This window comes from Trachurus japonicus, chromosome 4, assembly GCF_045865225.1.
Source record: "Trachurus japonicus isolate A0001 chromosome 4, Traja_1.0".
Lineage (NCBI taxonomy): Eukaryota > Metazoa > Chordata > Actinopteri > Carangiformes > Carangidae > Trachurus > Trachurus japonicus.
The window spans coordinates 26,185,143-26,205,426 of record NC_140910.1 but is presented as its reverse complement, the minus strand read 5'-3'; the positions used below and the strand labels follow the sequence as shown (position 1 = coordinate 26,205,426).

At 43.2% G+C, this 20,284-nt stretch overlaps 1 protein-coding gene across 9 annotated transcripts in view; it reads right to left on the bottom strand.

Moving 5' to 3' along the window:
• Nucleotides 1–20,284, bottom strand: part of lrrc7 (leucine rich repeat containing 7) — a 72,857-nt gene that overhangs the window by 4,061 nt on the left and 48,512 nt on the right. For 3 of the 9 annotated variants that reach the window (XM_085774988.1, XM_085774985.1, XM_085774991.1), the window contains 13 exons: nucleotides 19,255–19,366; nucleotides 17,296–17,509; nucleotides 15,461–15,958; nucleotides 14,527–14,751; nucleotides 14,203–14,437; nucleotides 13,725–14,078; nucleotides 12,799–13,039; nucleotides 11,274–11,491; nucleotides 7,996–8,115; nucleotides 7,651–7,861; nucleotides 6,883–7,151; nucleotides 5,187–5,279; nucleotides 1,011–1,085 (listed from right to left, as the gene is read on the bottom strand). In XM_085774988.1, the coding sequence (XP_085631114.1) occupies nucleotides 1,011–1,085; nucleotides 5,187–5,279; nucleotides 6,883–7,151; nucleotides 7,651–7,861; nucleotides 7,996–8,115; nucleotides 11,274–11,491; nucleotides 12,799–13,039; nucleotides 13,725–14,078; nucleotides 14,203–14,437; nucleotides 14,527–14,751; nucleotides 15,461–15,958; nucleotides 17,296–17,509; nucleotides 19,255–19,366 (2,865 nt within the window). Of the gene's footprint in view, nucleotides 1–1,010; nucleotides 1,086–5,186; nucleotides 5,280–6,882; nucleotides 7,152–7,650; nucleotides 7,862–7,995; nucleotides 8,116–9,329; nucleotides 9,498–11,273; nucleotides 11,492–12,798; nucleotides 13,040–13,724; nucleotides 14,079–14,202; nucleotides 14,438–14,526; nucleotides 14,752–15,460; nucleotides 15,959–17,295; nucleotides 17,510–19,254; nucleotides 19,367–20,284 lie in introns of all 9 variants that reach the window. The other 6 variants (XM_085774983.1, XM_085774982.1, XM_085774986.1 and 3 more) reach the window with 3 other exon arrangements.

Below are 20,284 nucleotides of genomic sequence, written 5' to 3'. Positions count from 1 at the left end.
TTTAAGAGTTCCCAGTCATCCAACAAACCACATATTTTAATTCAGACCTGCTGCGAACTGCATTATTTAGCATCTTATTCAGTTTCTGTAAATAAAAAAGAAGCAAACTGGGAAGATATTTTTTAAAACATGTATACTTGAACTGCAGCCATTAAAAAAAAGGTTTTGTTTAGTTTTTTTGTGGGTGACTGCCTCTGCACACCCAGGACAATAATAAACATTGTATCATTAGGTAGACGGTTGTTGAAAAAGGGTCCTATGTTCCCTGTTTTTGCGGGTCGATGGACTCTCTACTTATCCAGACTCTCTCTATCTATCTGACCTGTCTAGCTCCTTTCTTCATTGCCTAAACCCAACCAATGGGAAAATTCCACTTCTCACTCAAAAATAGGCAAAAATCTGCAAAATCACAACTCATGGGACCAAAAACTGCATTTTCCCCGGGTCCTTTTGGGAAAAAGCAGGGAACATAGGACCATTTTTCTAAGAAAGGGTAACATAGGACCCGGGGAACATACAGGGATGACCCCAGGTAGACTTATGTTATTCTGCCCTGATATCTAACCTGTCTCATGAGGTTCGTAATTTTTTAGGGGGCTGCATGTACCGTATAAACCTGTACATCTGTGATTGAGAAGTTGTTACCTCTTGGTGGTCACTAACTAATGATGAATGAGAAAGAGGATGGAGGGGGTCATGCCATTTTTCTGGACCAACAAGTACACACACAGAGGCAGAATATACAGACAGGAAAATGTTGAAGTCTGATGTAAACATCAAGTGAGATAACACCGGTGGCCGAGTTGATCTGTGTTGACTGGAGCAGCTCATGAGTGAACATGTACAGAAACGTCTGAAGCTGAAGTGCAAGACGACTTCTTTTCTCCTGTTCAATGCTCTGCCTCAATGTTTATACAAAGCTGGGGGGAATTGGGGGGGGGGTGGGAAGAGAGGGCAGGATGTGGCTTTTTTTTTCTGGCCCCGTTTGATGACGAGTGTGAGGATGTTACCTGCAGTATCTTGTCTCCAGGCTGCAGGGCGGAGGCGGCGGGCCCGTCATGCTGTACCCTAGTAACAAAGATACCCTATAAGTCAAAATGATACACCGTTAGGACAACACAGGGACACGATGGTTTAGAATCTTTGCCTTTCTCATTCTCATCTCAATATCCACCCCCACCCACCACCGACCCCCAACCCCTCAAAAAAATCACATTTCTGCCAATAATATACGGCCAGTTCATCAATACATTGTCTTTGTTCTAAATTTGGAGATGCATGCATATACTGCACATATACTGTTGACAATAATAATACTATAATGACATCATTTTAGCCATTTAAGGTATTTATGTCTTGTTGTCATTAGCATCTATCTTAGCAGAACATTCCTCCCGGAAAGACAAGTTGCCATTTATATCGATCAGGACTTGGCACAGAATAGACATGAGGTTAGAAAGAGAGAAAATAGATATATACAATATATATAAGTAGAATAGGGGAAGAGGAATAGGGGTGGGATGGGGTCTGACTAGGGGAAAGAAGTAGGTAGCAAGGAGGGCAGAAGAAATTTCCTCCCCCATATTTTCCCTCGATAAACCCAAGGCAGAGATTGTAAAAACACCAACATCTTTTCACCGGGAGCTGAAAGATGTTTTTGAAACACAGGGGGGTGTGAGACAATGTGGCTGTATCGACTCAACATGTTTCAACAGGTAGTGCACGTGTTGAACACACAATAGTGAGCTTCACAGATATACGATGTAGTAGTGAGAGTGCAGCAGCACCTACATACTACAGTCCATGAGTGAAGACAGGAACAGACACAGATATTGCATGTTAAACAAGTGCATGTGTTAGAGGTACTGGTTGAATTGTTGTTTACAGTGACACTGGGCTTTTATACAGTGAGCCTCACACGTGCATACAATTGAACATTTTGTACTCAAAGTGGTCAATATATGCAATTTATCAACTTCAATAATTGGTTATTAATCTTAGTGATGAACTTAATGTCCATTCACATACTTCTTGATTCTGAGAAAGTGACTTCACATCACATATGGAGCTCACTGTACATTACAAATGTGTTTGTTAGCGGCTAAGCATTAGTCACAACAACCAAACATTAACAGACTGTAAAGCAGTTGCACACAAAGCTGCGGCATCCTGCAAAAAACCCTCTATCCTCATTTTTTTCTCCAGAAATTTAGAAAGTTTTGCTTTTTTTCTCCAATATTTTTTCCAACATGAGAAGATATTAATAGTTAATGAGTCCGATAATACTGAGGATGAGGGTTTTGCAGCTCAGTGATAACATGTACAGGTACTTTTCTCCATATTATGACAGTTGATTAGTATGTTTGTTAATGACAGCGGCTCAGTATGCAAGGACAGCACATCTGGCAACATCAGGAGCAGAATACTGTATTTTCCAATGTTCACAATCCAGATTTGACAGAAGGAAATCGACGTTCTGGTCCTTAAAAGCCCAGGAAGTGAAGCCCTGGGTTGTCTCTACTTGCCATTTGACCCAGTGGGGAGTCTTGGAAGAGCTGTGAAATTCATTTTTCCTTTCAGTAACTTGATCATGACTTCTGGAGGGTTTTACATAGGCTCTAATAGCATGGAGCTTATCAAGATATAATGGCAGGATCTAAACTTTGAAACTAATCAGGCACAGTGTGATACAGAAAATTATTTTGGACACTTTAGATTAATCTGAATCAGTTTTTTCCAGAAGATTGTGATTTAAATCCTTTGTCTTTTCAAATGAAGTTGTACAAATAAAGTACAGATAACGTGAAACTAACATATTATTTGCATTTGAACAACACAGCAAAGTGTAAATGTTTTTGTTCAGGCATTAAAAAATTTAAGATATGACCAAAATCAAGAAAGACAATTCAATTTAAAGAAGTTATGACAAGATTTAAACTGAAAATGGCTGTGAAAGCGTACGGACACTCCTCAAACAGAGAAATATTAATCAGTATTTCTTAAAAGCAATTTCTGATTCTCACATTGATAACCAATCACTGATTATCTGGTCAACACATATTTTCCTCTTGCTCTGATAAATCACAGGATGGGTGATAACAACAAACTGTCCACAAGAGGGAGCCATAGTAACAGTGTAGCAGCCGTGACTGTAGTAAACTCCAGGGATCACAACCACAGATGTATTATTTATCAGCCAAGCTGTTTTGATACACACTCCTTTTTAACTATTTAAACTCTAGATCACTGAAGTCTGCCCTTAATTACGACGAATGTAGCTTTTTAACCTGGTTACGTCTACTCTGACTGAAACAGTGTTAAATGCACCAGTGGAAAGGGCTGGGTCTGAAAACATGTTCAAATCAAAGGATCATAATCAAAAGGAATCAGTGTTTGTTCGAGCTGATGATTCAGCTGTGAGTTCAACGTTTTACCACTGATAAAACATTAAATAAACTTTTGACTGCTGCACTAAAATGCATGGATGGAAGTAATAAGAGAGCCCAACTTTACAAACGAGATAATTAGAAGGAAATGTAGTGTTGAGGACAGATAGCAGCAGTTTTTTTGTATCTTGGTAACTTTGTCAGAAGTCAAATATCCACCATGAGACCCTGTGGGGGCGAGGAACACATCTAGGGACGCCTAAATCCACATTTATATTATATTTTGAACCATGCATACTCCAGTGACTCAGTGAAAACACGTTTTTTACTGATGTTAACTGACATCACTGCAGATTGACTGACAATCACTGTTTGTTGTTTACTGGGATTTTACAAAGCTACAGTATGATGATGGTGATGGGAAATAATATTTTAACACTAAAGGGGAAATACCGCAACGTATCCATGAATCTGTATTCATGTGGATCGACAGAGCGCGTCTATAGACTTACACCGTATGTGTGATGTAATTGTCTGTCAAAGTGCTTAGCAGAATCACTGGAGAACACGCTCATCCGCATCGACTCCGTTCGCCTCCTGTGTAACATGGCATTAATAATGGACAAACTGCAGCTGGTGGGAGCTTTATGGATACAGGAGGGGATGGGAGTGATTTAATAACAGCACGAGTCAGCAACTGAGTCACTAGTTGTCTTCTCGAAATTAAAGTTAAATGATGAATTGACAGTTTCTATACTTACACTTCACACCCCCGACTTAATTTAATTCACCGTTTGTCACATGGGCTGAACAGAGGCTGAATGTTTAAAGAAACTTCTCTTGTAGGCTTTTTTTTTTTTTCTTTTTTCTATTTATAGAGCGGCTGTCTCGTCAGTTACTCCGTTACTCAACATCTGAAGTCAGAACAGTCAGTAAAATCTCTGATACTTCCTATCCCTAGATCAAAGTGTTGAACATCTAAAATCACCCACGGTGTCCCAGAACTAAGCAGCCTTCCTAAAATAGCTGTCAGAGCTCTGTGAGCAGCCTCGCTCCTTTAGACTGACTATAGCAGCGTGTTTCTAGGACAGACTGCCATGTGCAGCAGGCCTGGGGGAGCTGCAACCCCAACAGGCTCCCAGCACAGGCACACACTCACAGAATCAGTCAGAACTCACGAGTAGAAACGATAAAAGAGTTTGGCAGGTCATATACTGTAATAAGACGTCGTGTGTGCATGTGATCACAAATCTGTCTCTGAAGACTCAAATATTTGAGTTTGTTGATGTAACTTTGTTTTTTCAAGTGACAAAGAGGCTGTAAAGATAAATAATGCACACAAAACTACTCTGTTAATAATGTGCAGATGCATTAATCTGTCAAGTTTCAAAAAGTCTTCTTGTAACATCGGTCCTAATGAGACTTTGCCAAACTCAGGTGTCATGTTTGATTTATTCCCTCCTGTCAAGTGACACTAACAATGGTAGTTTTGTTATATTTCTCAAATACATTGTACATCTGTGACTAAACTATGAGTGATGTGCAGTTATATCATCATTTTTCAGGTTTTTGTAAGCTTTCAAACACATACACCTCAGTTAAACTGCAATTTTCCATCGGCTTGTAGCAGAAAATCACAGACTCACAGAGACTCAAAGTTAACCAAGTCAACTGCTGCCCTACAGAGAGACAGACAAACAGACAGACGAAACACTGCAGTAACGAGCAGCAGTTTCCATGGCAACTCTGAGGTAAAGCCGGGGAGGCTGTGATTGGTTGGCAGGCCGGGTCGGGTCGTACCATGTCGGAGGGCTTGAAGGGGTTCCCCTGGCCACTGATGCCACCAGAGATACTGAAACCAAGACCAGGGTTCTTCTCTATTCTCACACACAGCTAGAGAAAGAGGAAGGGGAGAAAAAAAAGAAAGACAGAGAGAGAGAGAAAGAAAGAAAGAAAGAAAACAAAAAGAAAGACGACTCAAAGTGAAATACAAAGATCAGGACAATCTCAGCAACAGCCACAGAGTAGATAGATAACATACACAGCGCAACAGTGGAGGATGTGTGACACGTTCTGGCATCCATAGTGGAGGTCGTCACAACAACTGAGCCACAAATATCCCTGTCAGAGTTTTCTAATTGTCATAATGACAGCCATCACACACTAGTAGGGAGTGAAGAAGCGAAGCCCCCGAGGAGGATCAGCTGACAACTTCATGTTCCTACCTAAACTGGTGCAGTGCTCTCTCCATCTGTGAAGTGTCTCAGATTTAGACCTACGCCTCCGTGGCTTTTTCGAGACCCGTTTCTTCACAAACTGTTGCTGCTAAAATTACATCGTGTTTCGTCTCCGTGACTGAGTCAAGTGTTTATCAGCTGATCTGAGACCAACTACAACCACTCACCAACCTCAGCATCTGATACGCTAACCATCTTGTCCTGCTACAATATCAGTGGATCTGGTCGGACTAGTTCAAGCACACATCAGTGTTTAAAGGAGAATTCCGGTCATTTTCTAAGTACAGTAACGCTCTACAGCTCTAGGTCCCTGAGTGCGACCATAGGAAAAATCAGAGAAAAATATGTGCAGACCGGACCTAGCTCTCCTCCTGCTAGCTGCGCTACACTGCAGTTAAACAGCAAAGTAACTGGGGCAGTTCTGCTCAAAATATCACTACACATGCTTTGCAACATCCACCAGTTCGTTAACACACAACACTGTGTGTGCATAACTGTGTTAACTGTGTTTTTATCACGTACCTCTGTTTACTCTAGCTTCCTGGGTAGACCTTACTAGTCGACTGTCGAGCTCGGGAATGATTTGGGATGTGAAAAAAAGCAGTTATATTCATATTGATGCTTTTTTCCCATCCAAAATCATTTTTTCCTCTAAATCCATGATTTCCTCACATTTTCGTCTTTGTTGATGGAAACAGTCCCGAGCTCGACAGTCGACTAGTAAGGTCTACCCTGGAAGCTAGAGTAAACAGAGGTACGTGATAAAAACACACAGTTAACACTGCTCTCTCATATTAACGGAGTTATGCACACTCAGTGTTGTGTGGTAAGGAACTGGTGAATGTTGCAAAGCATGTGTAGTGATATTTTGAGCATTAGATAGAGGCCAAAGTCGCGGTTAGAAGAACTGCCCTCATTACTTCACTGTTTAACTGCAGTGTAGCGCAGCTAGCAGGAGGAGAGCTAGGTCCGGTCTGCACATATTTTTCTCAGATCTTTTCCTATGGTCACACTCGGGGACCTAGAGCTGTAGAGCATTACTTAGAAAATGACCGGAATTCTCCTTTAAGTGTAGTTTAATTATTTGCTGTGATACCGAATGGACTAACATCCACAAAGCCGAGATCCTCTCTAACCCTGTGACTATCGACCTCGCTGTCATTTGATCGGGACCCATTTTGAAACAGAACGCCATGACAATGTAGGATGTGGTTTTCAGACAGACAGACAGACAGACAGACGGATGGATGGATGGATACCTGTTCCTGGAAACCATCCGTGCTCTTCTGGCCTTTGGTCTGCAAAAGGCAGCGAGCGCTCTGAGGCCGTGGGTTGGTGTGGGTGGTCATGACAACCTGGTTGCTATGGACCATCCCCTGGTTGCCGTGGTACTGGGGGTTGGTGGCAGGGAGGGAGGGCTGATGGGAGCCGTGGGAGGAATGTGGGTTGTACTGGCTCTGGTTCCCGGACGGGGACATGGCCATGGTCATGCCGCTGCCGGGGTAACCCTGACCAGAGTTGGGATGGGCTGGAGGGGGAAAAGAACGAGACTGGTAGAGTCCAACAACGTGGAATAAAACTTCCTGTGGTAGGTTACTGCACAGACACATGGCACATAATACTACTGCATTATTATCAGGTGTCTGGAGGTTTTAAATCTAAAACTGGAGTACATTTAAATTTCTAATTGTTTATTTGAATAATCATTGCAGTTTTATTATCAATGGGAAGATATCATCAGAATAAAGAGGAGACAAGGCTGTGGGTAATGTGGCTAATGGCCATCCCTCCGGTCTTTAAAGACATGTAGATAACATGTTATCCTACATTAAATCTCTCTGTAATGTTATGGAGACATCTGACAACACAAATACAAAGATACAGTTTGTTAATAACATTATAAATGAACTATTTGGCCCAAAATATTTTGATTTTCCATATAACTTGAGCACATTTAAACAGTATAAACCCAAACATTATTCTGCGTAAGCACAGATCAACCTGTTTCAATTCTTTTTACCATTTACCTTGAACCATGTTGCCTTGGTACTGACCAGGTCCCCCAGAGGGGACCACTGACAGGGGCATCCCTGGTTGGTACTGGCCCCCCTTGCTCATCATCCCATCATAGACTTGCTGCCCGACCACGCGGTGGGGGGTATTGGCCGAAGAGGAGGAAGAGGAAGTGACGATCATGGTGTTGTGTGATTGGTGGGAGGGGTTGTGTGAGTGGGCACTCTGTGGGAGGAGATGGAGAAGTTAGAGAAGTACCTTTGCTCACAGCGCAAATATTGTCACGGTATGTTACTTCCACACTATGTTGATTATGAGGAGGATGGATAAAAGATGAAATGGTTCACAAGAGCTCTCACCTTCTTCATGAGGTTGTCAGGTGGGACGTCTCTCCTGCCGAGTGAGTAGGGAACCCACTGGTTACTCCCTGACACCCCCTCCTGGTCGTTATCCAGCATGGCGGCTTGCTGTGAGGGGGTCTAGTGGAGGGAGGGAGAGAGAGAGACAGGGACAGAGAGACAAGGTGAGCACTGCTGAAAATGAACATTTCACCTCACTAATTGAATCCATGTGTAAAACCTGTCACTGCCTGGCTTTCAGGCAGATTTACATGAGCGTTAACTGATCCCGTTATGTTTTAAGTATGATTAAGTCTTTTATTGCAAAGTGAGCAGATTTCCCCCCTCAATAGTGAAAATTGAGTTAATGTTACCACCACTCAGGTTCACTTACTCCTACCTGTTTCACAAAGAGCCGTGGATTTTAAGTCTGAAAACTTCAAATTGTTAGCATTTCTCCAAACACATTTAATATCAGCCATTAATGATCAACACTCAGCCTTTTTCAACTCAGCCAATCCATTTCATCAGGACCGCAGGGATGAGCTTGAGATGAGACGAGGTAGCTTTAAAGGGATAGTTCAACATTTTGGCAAATTCGCCTATCACCATAATCACTATAGTCACAGGAGTAGGTTGATTACCTTTAATTATTGGTGCATGTTGTTTTGAGATCTGCGGGGCAGAGACGTAAGCTGCTCAGCGAACACAGTGGAGGTGAATGGTACAGGTCCCCTGTCCCTCATCAAACTCATCAAATACACAATCCAACAACTCCAAAACGCTCTGGTGGACAAGTTCTGACCTGCACATTCACCACGCTATGAAATAATCAGGTATAATTATGTAACATTACGACACATGAAGCAAATACTCTGAACTACTTGCGCTTTTGAAATCGAAAACAACTCTGTCTCCTAATGTTACATTATTATTTCATAGCGTGGTGAATGTGCAGGTCACAACTTCTCAACGAGAGCGTTTTATCGTTGTTGGATTGTGTATTTGATGAGTTTGATGAGGGACAGGGGACCTGTACCATTCACCTCCATTGTGTTCGCTGAGCATCTCGTGTCTCTGCCCCGTGGATCTAAAAACAACATGCCTCGATAATTGAAGGGAATGAACCTACTGCTATGACTATAGGCATTATAGCAAAAAGCAAATTTGTCAAAATCTTGAACTATCCCTTTAATAATCCGAACTAGAATAGCAGTAATGGTTGAAGAGTTAAATAAATGTTCATGGTAGCTGTAGCTGGGTGAAGAGGCAGTGGCACCTATGCTCTATAATTACCTATATGTGCAGTAATGAGAGCAGTACCAGGGGTTCATTGTTCTCAGATGGATACTCACAGCGTTAGCAGACGGAGGAGGAGGTAGTGGCAGCCAGCGGCCAGCAGGGGGCTCATGCTTAGTGTTATTGTAAAGGTTAAAGTTCAAAGTGCTGCTGCGCCCCTGGCCGTGACCCCCGCCCTGACAGAGCATGCCCAGCGTGAGCGTGTTGTGCTTTAGGACACCACTCTGATTGGAGAAGACAACATCACATGACATGGGTGAATGTAGTGGGGGGGGAGGAGGAGGAGGAGGAGGAGGAGGAGGAGGAGGAGGGGGCGGAGCCGACACAGCGGGCTGCAGCGTGGTGACAACACACTGTGAGCTCCACAAACAGGTAAACAAACAAATAAAACAAACAACCAGAACACTGATAAAAACAACAACAACAACAGTGCAGAGTTGCTGAAAGCACAGAGAAATGTTAGCTAGTGATCGGTCAATACACACAAAACATCATGTCATACAAACGACAACCAGTGGGTCAGTTCATTCCAACATTAGTGTGTACGTTTAGTTGTGCAGCAACGTGTGGATATTTAAACAGACAATACACCTGCTTTATTACGGTTCTCTAAACGTCTCTGTATCGAGACACAGTGTGTTTCAGCTCTGTCCAAATGTCCACACCAACTTCTCTTCGACAGGGTGGTGGATGTATTCTGGACGATGTGACAGGCTCAGGGGATCATATGACGTATTGACACGATATTGACATTCTGCATGCTGTTTAAAGTGCTTTTCATTATTGAGCTCCAGACCTCCTCCCTACTACGTCTGATTGTCCTGTCTGCGGAGGCACCGGCTCTGATTAAAGAATCAGTGTGACATTTTGGAAAGTATGTTTATTCGCTTTCTTGCTGAGGGTTAGATGAGACACTTGATAGCACTCTCATGTCTGTACAGTAAATCTGAACCTGCAGGAGTGCAAAAGGCTGGAACCAGACTGTGTTCTTAGGTAAAATAACATAAAGCTCCTGTGTCCATACATTATACAGCATTTTTTATTTTATTTTAGTTTAATTTACCTACTTAATACCACACAGAATGTAATATAACTCAACTGTGATTGAAGCAATTATTTTTTTGCAAAAATCTGAAAATGATTTAAAATTCTTACAGATCATTATCTTTAGAAGTCCATCAATAGGATCAATTATTTTGATGACTGATTAATAAAATCTGTGATTTTCAGGCAAAAATGTCAAATACTTGCTGGTTAAAGTTGAAAAAAATATTTAGTTTTATACAATAATAAGTAAAAAATCTACTTGACTTTCTGAAGTCTTGTCACGACTCCGAGCAGAGACTCCAGGAAGTCATTTTTTGCTAAATTAGCTTCACATTTAGCTCATGGTTATGATGGCACTTTTGACTAGAGAGCGAATAAGAGTATTTTCCAAAACATTAAACTGTTCCTTTGACGATACTAATGTTTCCCTGGATCAGTGTTGATGCATACGCTGTAATTACAGTGTCCTGAAAAACATCCCCATCTTTACCTACGTCCTGCATTGAAGTCTGAAGATCTTGTGAGTTTCTTTTAGAAAACAGGTGAAAATATCGACCATTTCAAAAGCCGAATAGGAAACTAAAATCAACTGCACCAGAGTACAGTACATTAAAGTCAATCTACTAGGATTATCTTGGTGACTTTTCACTTGTTTCAAATAAAGGATTTTAAGGCACAACGCAAGATCAAATGCACTGTACTTTGTGACGTGTGATTTTTTTTGGCACATATCCACAGTAGTGAGTGTGCAGTAGGTCAGGCTGACAGAGCGACAGTGTGGAGTGGACACACATGCAGCCAGACAACGCATCTGGTCGACCTTACAACACAGACTTAACACAGATACAGACAGGGAGGGCTACCGAATGCTGTATGTATGTGTGGGTTTGTGTGGGTTTGTGTGTGAGTGTGTGTGCATCTCCCTCCTTAGTGTCTACATTGCAGTGACGTACCCTGTCCAGTCGCTTGGCCTCTATGTGCCTGAGTAGCTGTTGCCTCCAGTCGGCAGGCATCTTGGAGGTGATGTCTTCAGGTTTCTGTGGTACGACAGGTCTTACTTTGATGGTGTCGTCAGACGGTTTCTCAGGGCACGTTGCCAGGGTGTAGTCAGGGGGCATCTTCTCCAGCAGGGCGGCCATGGTAGGACGAGCCGACACTGGACGAGCCTGAGGTGGAAAGATGTTACAAAGATAGTAAGAAATGAAGGAGGACTTGATCGTGTTATATTATATTATTATTTAAACTTCACTAATCTTCACTAATAAGTGTTTTTGTATTTTGTATTGGTGTGGGTTTGAAAAGCGTCACTCGTAGTCACCAAACCACAGGGAATAAGCACCACTTTTGCTGTTTCCTTCAGCTCTGTGGACAACCTTTAGTTCATTGTTTTGTTTTTTCCAAACAAAGGAGTGAAAACTGGATTTATATTAACCAGCTGATGACAAACCAGAACTTTAAATTAATGCCAATGCTGCTTCACAGATAATGTGTTAAAAATCAAGTGTGTGATATACTGTGTGTAGGTCCTTACACAGGTATTTGATCATTAACCAAAGTAATGGTTAAATCATTTATTTTGGACTGATGAGTGATAAGATTACCAAAGATACTGTAATTGATAAAGCAGTTCAGATATTTCAGTTTGATGTGGTGGGCTGACAAACCGCTAGCATGGGAATAACTGTTATGTTCACAAATGTCTGACATTCTGGTGAGTTTACGTATCCTGAGGTTTGGTGAGTTGTACCAGCAGATAAGCACAAAGCCTGCAGTAATGCAGACAGTCATGGGGCCGATGGAGCTGAGCCTAAAGGTGAAGCTCTTTACATGACAGGTGATGTACGGTATCTTCTGATCTCCACTTTGGCTAAAAGACAGCAAGAGTGAGACTGCAGTCTTTAATTGTACAATATTAGTTTCTCAGCTCTTGGCTCCTTTCCTGTGCTCTGCCCCTTCGTGCTCAAAGGTGTCAGATGAAGTGCTTTGCACATCTAATCAGTATGCGGCTGGACACCTCCCTGCGACTATTTTCGGAAAGTCGGACGTGGGGCAAACCCAGAACATCCTGAGGGGATTATTTATGGATTTGGGATTGCCTTGGGATCTGGGGTATGGATGAAGCTAAGGACGTAGGGTGTAATGTATTTTACTCTGATGAATAGTGTAATTCCACATTTTTATTTTGCACTTCTGAAATAAATTAGCCCTTCTGTCCATGTCCTCCAAAATTACACAAACTAAATCTACCAAGGCAAGTTCAGGGAAAGATGGTGGCCATTGCCAAAATCTAATTCCTTGCAAGTCTTCCATCTGATTCAACATTTAAACTTAAATTCAGGCAGTTTAAGAGTCCAAATATTAAGTTGGTTAATCCAAACCTATTTGATAATTGATTGATTATTATTTTTGAGACATACATGTGAGGACTGACACCTTGCTCAGCAGCAGCGGAGGTGACAGACAGCCGTCCTACCTGAGATGCTCCGTAGGTCTCGGTGCTATAGCTCCTGGCCGACAGGGGGCGGCGCTGAGTCAGGCTCTTGGTTGGGTAACCAATCATGGGCTTCTTCTGTTCCTGGTAGGTGGGATAGTCGTCATCATAGCGACCGTTCCGCTTGTTGTGCATCATCTGACCCTGGCTATCAGCCATGTTGGTGAGAGCAGAGTGATCCATGGGGGAGGAGTAGGCCAGAGCCCGACTGTAAAGAGGGGGGTCCGCCTGAGGAGATAGAGAGGGCAAATTTTAAGTCATCAAAGCCTTATTTTTTGGACTCATGTCTGAAAGATGGCCAACGAGGGACAAGTATTTGTTTAATATTCTGTTAGTGGCGGGCAAAAAGGCCCTCACCAGAAAATGGCTTTCACTGGAGAGCCCAATATTGAACATGTGGATGTAGGATGGAGAGATTACTGCAGATGTGACTTACAAGAAGGACTTTGTTTCACGTTGGAAGAAATGGATGGACTATATAACATTTCAGGCCAGACATTGACTCTTTTTAACTCTAGATAATATGCTGTATGTATAGCAAGTGCCAGTTTCTTTATTTTTTTTAGTCCTTTGGCCTTTGTGGCCTTGGATATGTACTGACCTTGTCTCTGACATATTACTCCTGTTTGTTGTCTGCTGCTTGTTGTCATTGGTGGTGTGTGTGTTTTTTTTTACGTTCAGGAACTGCTTGAACTGAATTGATCCCTTGGAGACTACTAAAGTACATGTCACATCTGTTGCAGAATGTCAATTAAAAGGTTAAAAAAAAAATACATAAGAAAATTAAGTAATCTAAATAGAAGCAGGGCTGGAAATGTCTAATGTCTAGGTTCATGTATGTCATGGTTGTGGTGAACATTATTCATTCAAGTTTTGACTGTGGGAGTTACACAAACATAGCTGAAGCTCCTACCTGTTGCCTGTACTGAGCGGCCTCCTGCAGCGCCTCCTGCTGGGCTTCATGGACTCTGCGGAACAACGCAAGCTCTGTGGAGCTCACGAGTGAATCTGCTCTCCTCAGAAACCCTGGCCGGGAGCGCTGCGAGGGGATTGGCTGCTGCTGCTGGCTGGACGGACCGTCCTGGTTGATTGGCGATTGGGGGAAAGAAAACATCTCCAGCGGAGGATACGCACGATACCGAGGGCTGACCAGCTCCTTGGGTAATGTCTTCCCTGGCTGATTTATGTACTCCAAGGCCTTCGATGCATGGTTGATATAATCCGGTGTGTTGGGGAAGGGGGGAGGGACCCGACGGTCCATGGTCACCTGATTGGTGAGAATAGTTATTAGCTTTGTTCAAACTCAAAACAAAATAGCAAAATAGAATCTAAATCTTCCGGTAAAAAAGGCTGTCACAATGCTCAATAGTTTTAAGTCTAGAGCTGCTAACCTGGGGATTGTAGTTCTGGTCAAAGTGGTAGGCTTTGTGTGGGATGGCAGGTTTTTGGTTCTGCCCCAGCTGGTTCTGGTTGCCATGTCCGTGGCCTGGGAAGCCCATCTCATCATCTAACATGGGGGCAGACTGTGATCGCGCCATGTTGGTCTGCTCCATGGAACCAGGCAGCTCTGGACGGTCCAAACTGGTCTGCTGCTCGATGGATGAACTGTAGCTGTCCATGGGGATACTGCAGAGAGTGAAGAGCACCAGACATCAGCTTCAAGAGCTACAACGCTGAAGATTGGATTATTTCATTGATCATACATACAAACCTACCTGTAGACCTTGTAGGAGCCGATGTCTATTTCATCAATGCTCTGTGACTTCTTAAACTTGGACCTCGTCTCTTTCATCATGGGGGACAGGCGATCCGAGCTTTTACTCATCACCACTGTCACCTTGTTGCCCCCGCTGACGGTGAGCTGATCCTTTCTGTTCTGCTCCCCCTGATTGTCGTGGTACGTCCAGCTGCCGGGTAAAGGCCCTGATCCTTGCTCCAGCCTTGGAGTAAAGAAAAACAAACAAGGGATGTGCATTAAGTGTTAAAGGGATAGTTCAAATTTTTGGCAAATTGGCCCATTGCCATAATCCCTACAGTCATAGCAGTAGGTTCGTTACCTTTAATTGTCGGTGCAAGCTGTTTTTAGAACGGCAGATCAGAGCGGCGAGCTGCTCAGAGCTACGCTACGGAGGCTAATGGGATTTCTTGGTTTCCCTCATCAAACTCACCAAATACACAATCCAACAACTCCAAAACGCTCTCGTGGACAAGTTGTGACCTGCATATTCACCACGCTATGAGATAATAACAGAACATTACGAGACAGAGTTGTTTTCGAGGCAAATGCAGAGATTAAAAACTGCTTCTGAAGGGAGCTGTAACGTTCCGTTATTATCTCATAGCGTGGTGAATGTGCAGGTCACAACTTGTCCACCAGAGCGTTTTGGAGTTGTTGGATTATGTATTTGATGAGTTTGATGAGGGAAACCAAGAAATCCCAATATCCTTTGTAGCTCCGCTCTACTAAAAACAGCTTGCACCGACAATTAAAGGTAACGAACCTAGTGATATGACTGTAGGGATTATGGCAATGGGCCAATTTGCCAAAATGTTGAACCATCCCTTTAAACTTAGACATAGAAATAACCTGTGATTCTATCTGAGAGAGAAAAGACTAAGGTAACATAAGGTTTCAGCTCCATCCCTGACCTCGAGTCTATATCCTTGCGGTCCGGGTTGGGGCTGGAAGTCGGCGTCAGGTCCAGCTTGGAGGGAAAGGCGGTCCTGTCCTCCAGCGGGCTCGGGGTTCGGGTCCAATTCTGCCAAGGATTCTGGGAAGGTCCGGACTGTGGGTCATTGTCCGGGCCGGGGCGTTGGTTGCTGTGGAAGGGGAGCGTCTGGGTGTCAAGCTCCAGGGGAACTCCTACGATTCGCTCTTGCCTGAGGAGTGGGCGGCGCCCGTGCGTCGACTGGCTGCGAGGCTTGGAGCCCAGCGGAGGGTTTCCCTGACTCGTGTTGGATGGACCGTCCAGAGGAGACTCTTCAGCATCGAAGCCCGTGTTGTCGTAGTGAGGAGCCTCGGCCCAGTCGAACGGCTCGCTGAGCGGGCGCCGATCCCCGCGCTGCTGCAGGGTTCCTGATGGAGGGGTTTCTCTCTGAGATAGCAGGGGCTTGGAGTCAATGGGCTTGGGGAACGACTGAGCAAGTCTACAATGACAGAAAATATTAAACAAATGATGCTGGAAAAGAATAAAAATATGTGAATTATTATGAATTATAATGTGCCGTATATTTAATCAGAGCCAATGGGCATTGAGATCAGCATAACTTTCTCTTCCTCTCTGAAACATCAATTTGTAATGAATTTTTTTTAAGGGCCGCCTTGAACAGAAAATATTAATGCCTTCAACCTCCCTCGCTGCCTCTTGCAGTTTGCAAATACCACATGTTTCACAAGTACAAAGACAAAGGGACAAGGATACAGATGGTGATCTGTACATCACCCCGGGGCCCCTGAAATGACAAGTTTAATGTCAGAAAATACCAAATCGAGCTTTCAACCTGCAGGTGCTCCCTAGGATGGAGAGAGACATGAGAGGAGCGAGGACAAAGAAATTTGTTTTAACATTATTTAACAGTAGTTTATCGTTTAAGGAGCAAATTGAAAAGGTTATTATTCACTCTGCTAGGTTCCTGATTCTGAACATCTTTCTTATTGTGTTTTTGTTCTATCATGATAACTGTTAGATCAACCTTAACACATTTGTTTATCTTTATTTTCAAGGCAATACACAACTGAAACTGGTGACATGAATAGTGAATTTTAGAAATGTTAAAATTAACTTCCAAATTCACAAGAATAAAAAAAATCCCTATAATGGAAGGAAACTCTTGTTTTGCAATACGTCTGCAATGGATGATGTGGATGAGTTTTAGACTCTGAAGTTTACCTCCTCTCTCGTACTATGGTCCTGTTACACCATCGTATTTATATCATTCGTTGATGGAGTGGGGAAAAAAAGAGTTACTTGCATCACTTACATCAGCAGTTACAAGAATCTTTCAAGCTGTACTGAGGACGTCAGAGATGTGGCAGGCAGGCTAAATTGAGACATGTTATTGTTTGCAGCTGCACCATTTCTGATCAGAACTCAATACAGTTTCAAAACACACGCGATTTTTTTTATTTCAAAAATCTGTAAAGTACTTCTGAAGCCTGGAACGGACAGCTTTGAAGCAGAGGAGGCAAGAGCTCAGAGAGAGAGAGAGAGGGAAAGAGACAGAAGTCTGCAGCAGCGTCCTAATGAGTCTCTCTGACCTTGGTGGAGCGAGCAGAGAGATGAGAAAGACACAGAGATGAAGGAGGGGGGGACAGGATGGATGGACCGATTGGATAGATGGATGATAGATGGAGGAGATGGGAGGGGGTGTGGAATAGTAAGAGAGGAAGAGATGATGGATAGTCGATGATGAAACTGAACATGAAAGAGGGACGTGCGCAAGTGTCTGTAAGTGTGAATGTGTATGTGTGAAAGTGTGTGTACCTGTTGGTCCAGTGTGTCTGAGGGGCCTGGTCCTTGCTGGGGGCGGGCAGGGCCGGAGTGTGTGGGTGTGCATGGGAGAGCGTGTGCGAGTGTGTGTTGGCAGGCGGGTTGGAGGAGCCCGAGGAGCCCTGTGAGGGGGAGTAGTCGGAGTAGGTAGCGGAGGAGCCGCTGTGGTTCAGACAGTGGAGCTTATCCATCTCCTCATCTGTAGATTCTGGACACAGACGGACAGAGACAGAGACAAGATTGGTCAGTGAAAATGTCACACCCTCTTCTCTCTGATAACCCTCTGAGAAGCGCTGAAGAGCCCCAACACCTTTCTGTGTTTCTGCGCTCTTTCCTCAGGTGGCAGCTGAATGATTTCTTTTTGTGCGGCCTGGACAATCTAAAAATAATTTACACATGGCTCATTTCACCACAGATACAGTGCATCAAAGTGATTTTCTGTTTAAGTTGTATCTCTCAACACTGCCAGGACCCACTCACATATTTTAGACAGAGAGCTACAACAAAATCAGAAAGTGTTACAGAGATTTTTCTCAAGTACTAATGAGGAGGTGAAACTGTAACCAGGATGATGTTTAGGCCCATTAAATACTGAGTTCTGTACACTGACAGGACGAGAGGCAGGAGAATCATGTTATTTTCATTGTCTGTCGTCTATTTCTTAACCCAGATTCCTGCAGCGCACTCATTATACAATATGTTTGGACAATATCGAGTCGAGTCGACTATTGTCCAGTGATTTGGTCCAACATGTCAGAAGGTAACATACAAAGGCTGCAGGAGGCTCAGAATAAAGCTGCTCCAATCGTTCTTCATTGCCCTTATAGAACAAGGGTAAATGAAATGAACAATCAGCTGGCCTGGTTAAGTGTCAAAAGTAGGTTACATTATTCTCTGGCTTGTTTTATAAAAATGTCATAATAACAAAAACCCAGCAATTTTTAATAATAAATTTGTGTTTTTTTCTGACAGTCATAACTATTCTACTCGGCAGGAAGGTCGTTTCCTGTTGCCACCATGTAAAACAAACGCAAGAGCGAAGGTTGCATGGAATTCTCTGCCAAGGTTTTTGATGCGAGAACGTAGTGCAGCCTCTTTTAAACGGGGATTAAAGATGTATTTGTTTATACAGGGAGGAAAGTCTCGTACTGCAGCTAATGGGGATCTAATAAACAAACAACTTTATTTAACCAGACCAGTCCCTCTGAAATCAAGAACCTCTTTGGGAAGAGGGAGGTAGAAAGAGAGCAATGTCCAAATAAACACCAGAGAGAGACATAAGAGAAAGAAAACTAAATCCTTTTGTAAATTTCAAATTAGCAGGCTCTAGAGTCGAACTTATTAAATGTTTGACAATACAATTCACGGAAAGATCTTAATTTGCCAGAAGGTCGTTTATTAAGAATTTAGACCCACCAAGACAGACAAGCTGTGTGAGCTTTAATCATTTCACAGAAGGAGTAAATTACACCAAGGAGCTCTGATTTAGTCAGATCAACAGTTTGTCATGAAGCAGAGATAAACTCTTTCATTCAGTGGATGGGATTATGGGCGCTGAATTATTTAAAGTAGATAACAGACTACAGTAAAAGGCAGATTTCTGATGGGGCAATAAAATTAGCTGTGGGTTCATTAGTTAAGCTGACTGGCCGCCTCGCGTTTAACTCAGATGAAACTCCGGCTTTCGGGGCAAAACAAGTAAAACGGGTCGAGAGAAAAGCCGAACATGTCAGGCTCTAATCCAGATTCACAGCAGAGGTTCAGGGTATTCCCACTCCCGCTCTTTCTTTGCCATGTGCTGAAATAATCCACTTGCCCCCATGACTAATTAATGGGCACTGACAAGATGCCCCACAGTGCTTTACAATAGACCACATTACATGACTGTGTGTGCTGTATGTGTGCAGTCTTGTGTCTACATATACGTATATGAGCCTCTGTGGGTGCAGTTACCTTTCTTGTCTTTGCCCAGCAGCACCACCTTTGGTTTGTACATCGGTGGCTCCACCAGGGTGGGCCTCATGTCAGAGATGCGGATGTCGTTGGGAGAGCCGCCCATCGAGTCCTGGACAGAAGGATAGATGCACAGGTTCACATCAGGTAAATACAGTGCAGTAACAGTAATGCATCCTTAAAAACAGCCCAGACCAAAATGACCAATGATTGTCTTTTTTCTATATGGAGATCTCCCGCATCAGTCACTGCTTTTCTTGTTGACATTAGCTGAAGCTGCTTTACTGTAAAACTGTCAACAATTCACAAGGCATCAGGGGGTCACCTGAGATATAATTAAGCTGAGAAATTACACTGGGGCATGAACTGTTATACTGATTACAGTATAAGATTTATCACACCAACTATTTCTAAATCTTTTAAAGGGATAGTACAACATTTTGGCAAATTTGCCCATTGCCATAATCCCTAAGGTTCATTACCTTTAATTGTTGGTGCATGTTGTTTTGAGATCTGCGGGGCAGAGACGCGAGCTGCTCAGCTAACACGGTACATAGTCCCCTGTCCTTCAAAACTCATCAAATACACAATCCAACAACTCCAAAACACTCTTGTGGACAAGTTGCGACCAGCACAATTACCACACTATGAAATAACCATTATGTAAAATTAGGACACACAAAGCAAATTCTCGGAACTACTTGCGATTTTGAAATCACTCCACCCAGCAGCCGTGTCTGGAATATAGTTCTGGCTACGTATTTACCACGAAAACAACTCGTGATGTTACATGATTATTTCATAGCGTGGTGAATGTGCAGGCCACAAGAGAGTTTTTGGAGTTGTTGGATTGTGTATTTGATGAGTTTGATGAGGGACAGGGGACCTGTACCGTTACCTCCATTGTGTTCACTGAGCAGCTCGCGTTTCTGCCCCGCGGATCTCAAAACAACATGCACCGGTGACAATGGGCGAATTTGCCAAAATGTTGAACTATCCCTTTAAAATTAATTTATGAACTGAACCTGAC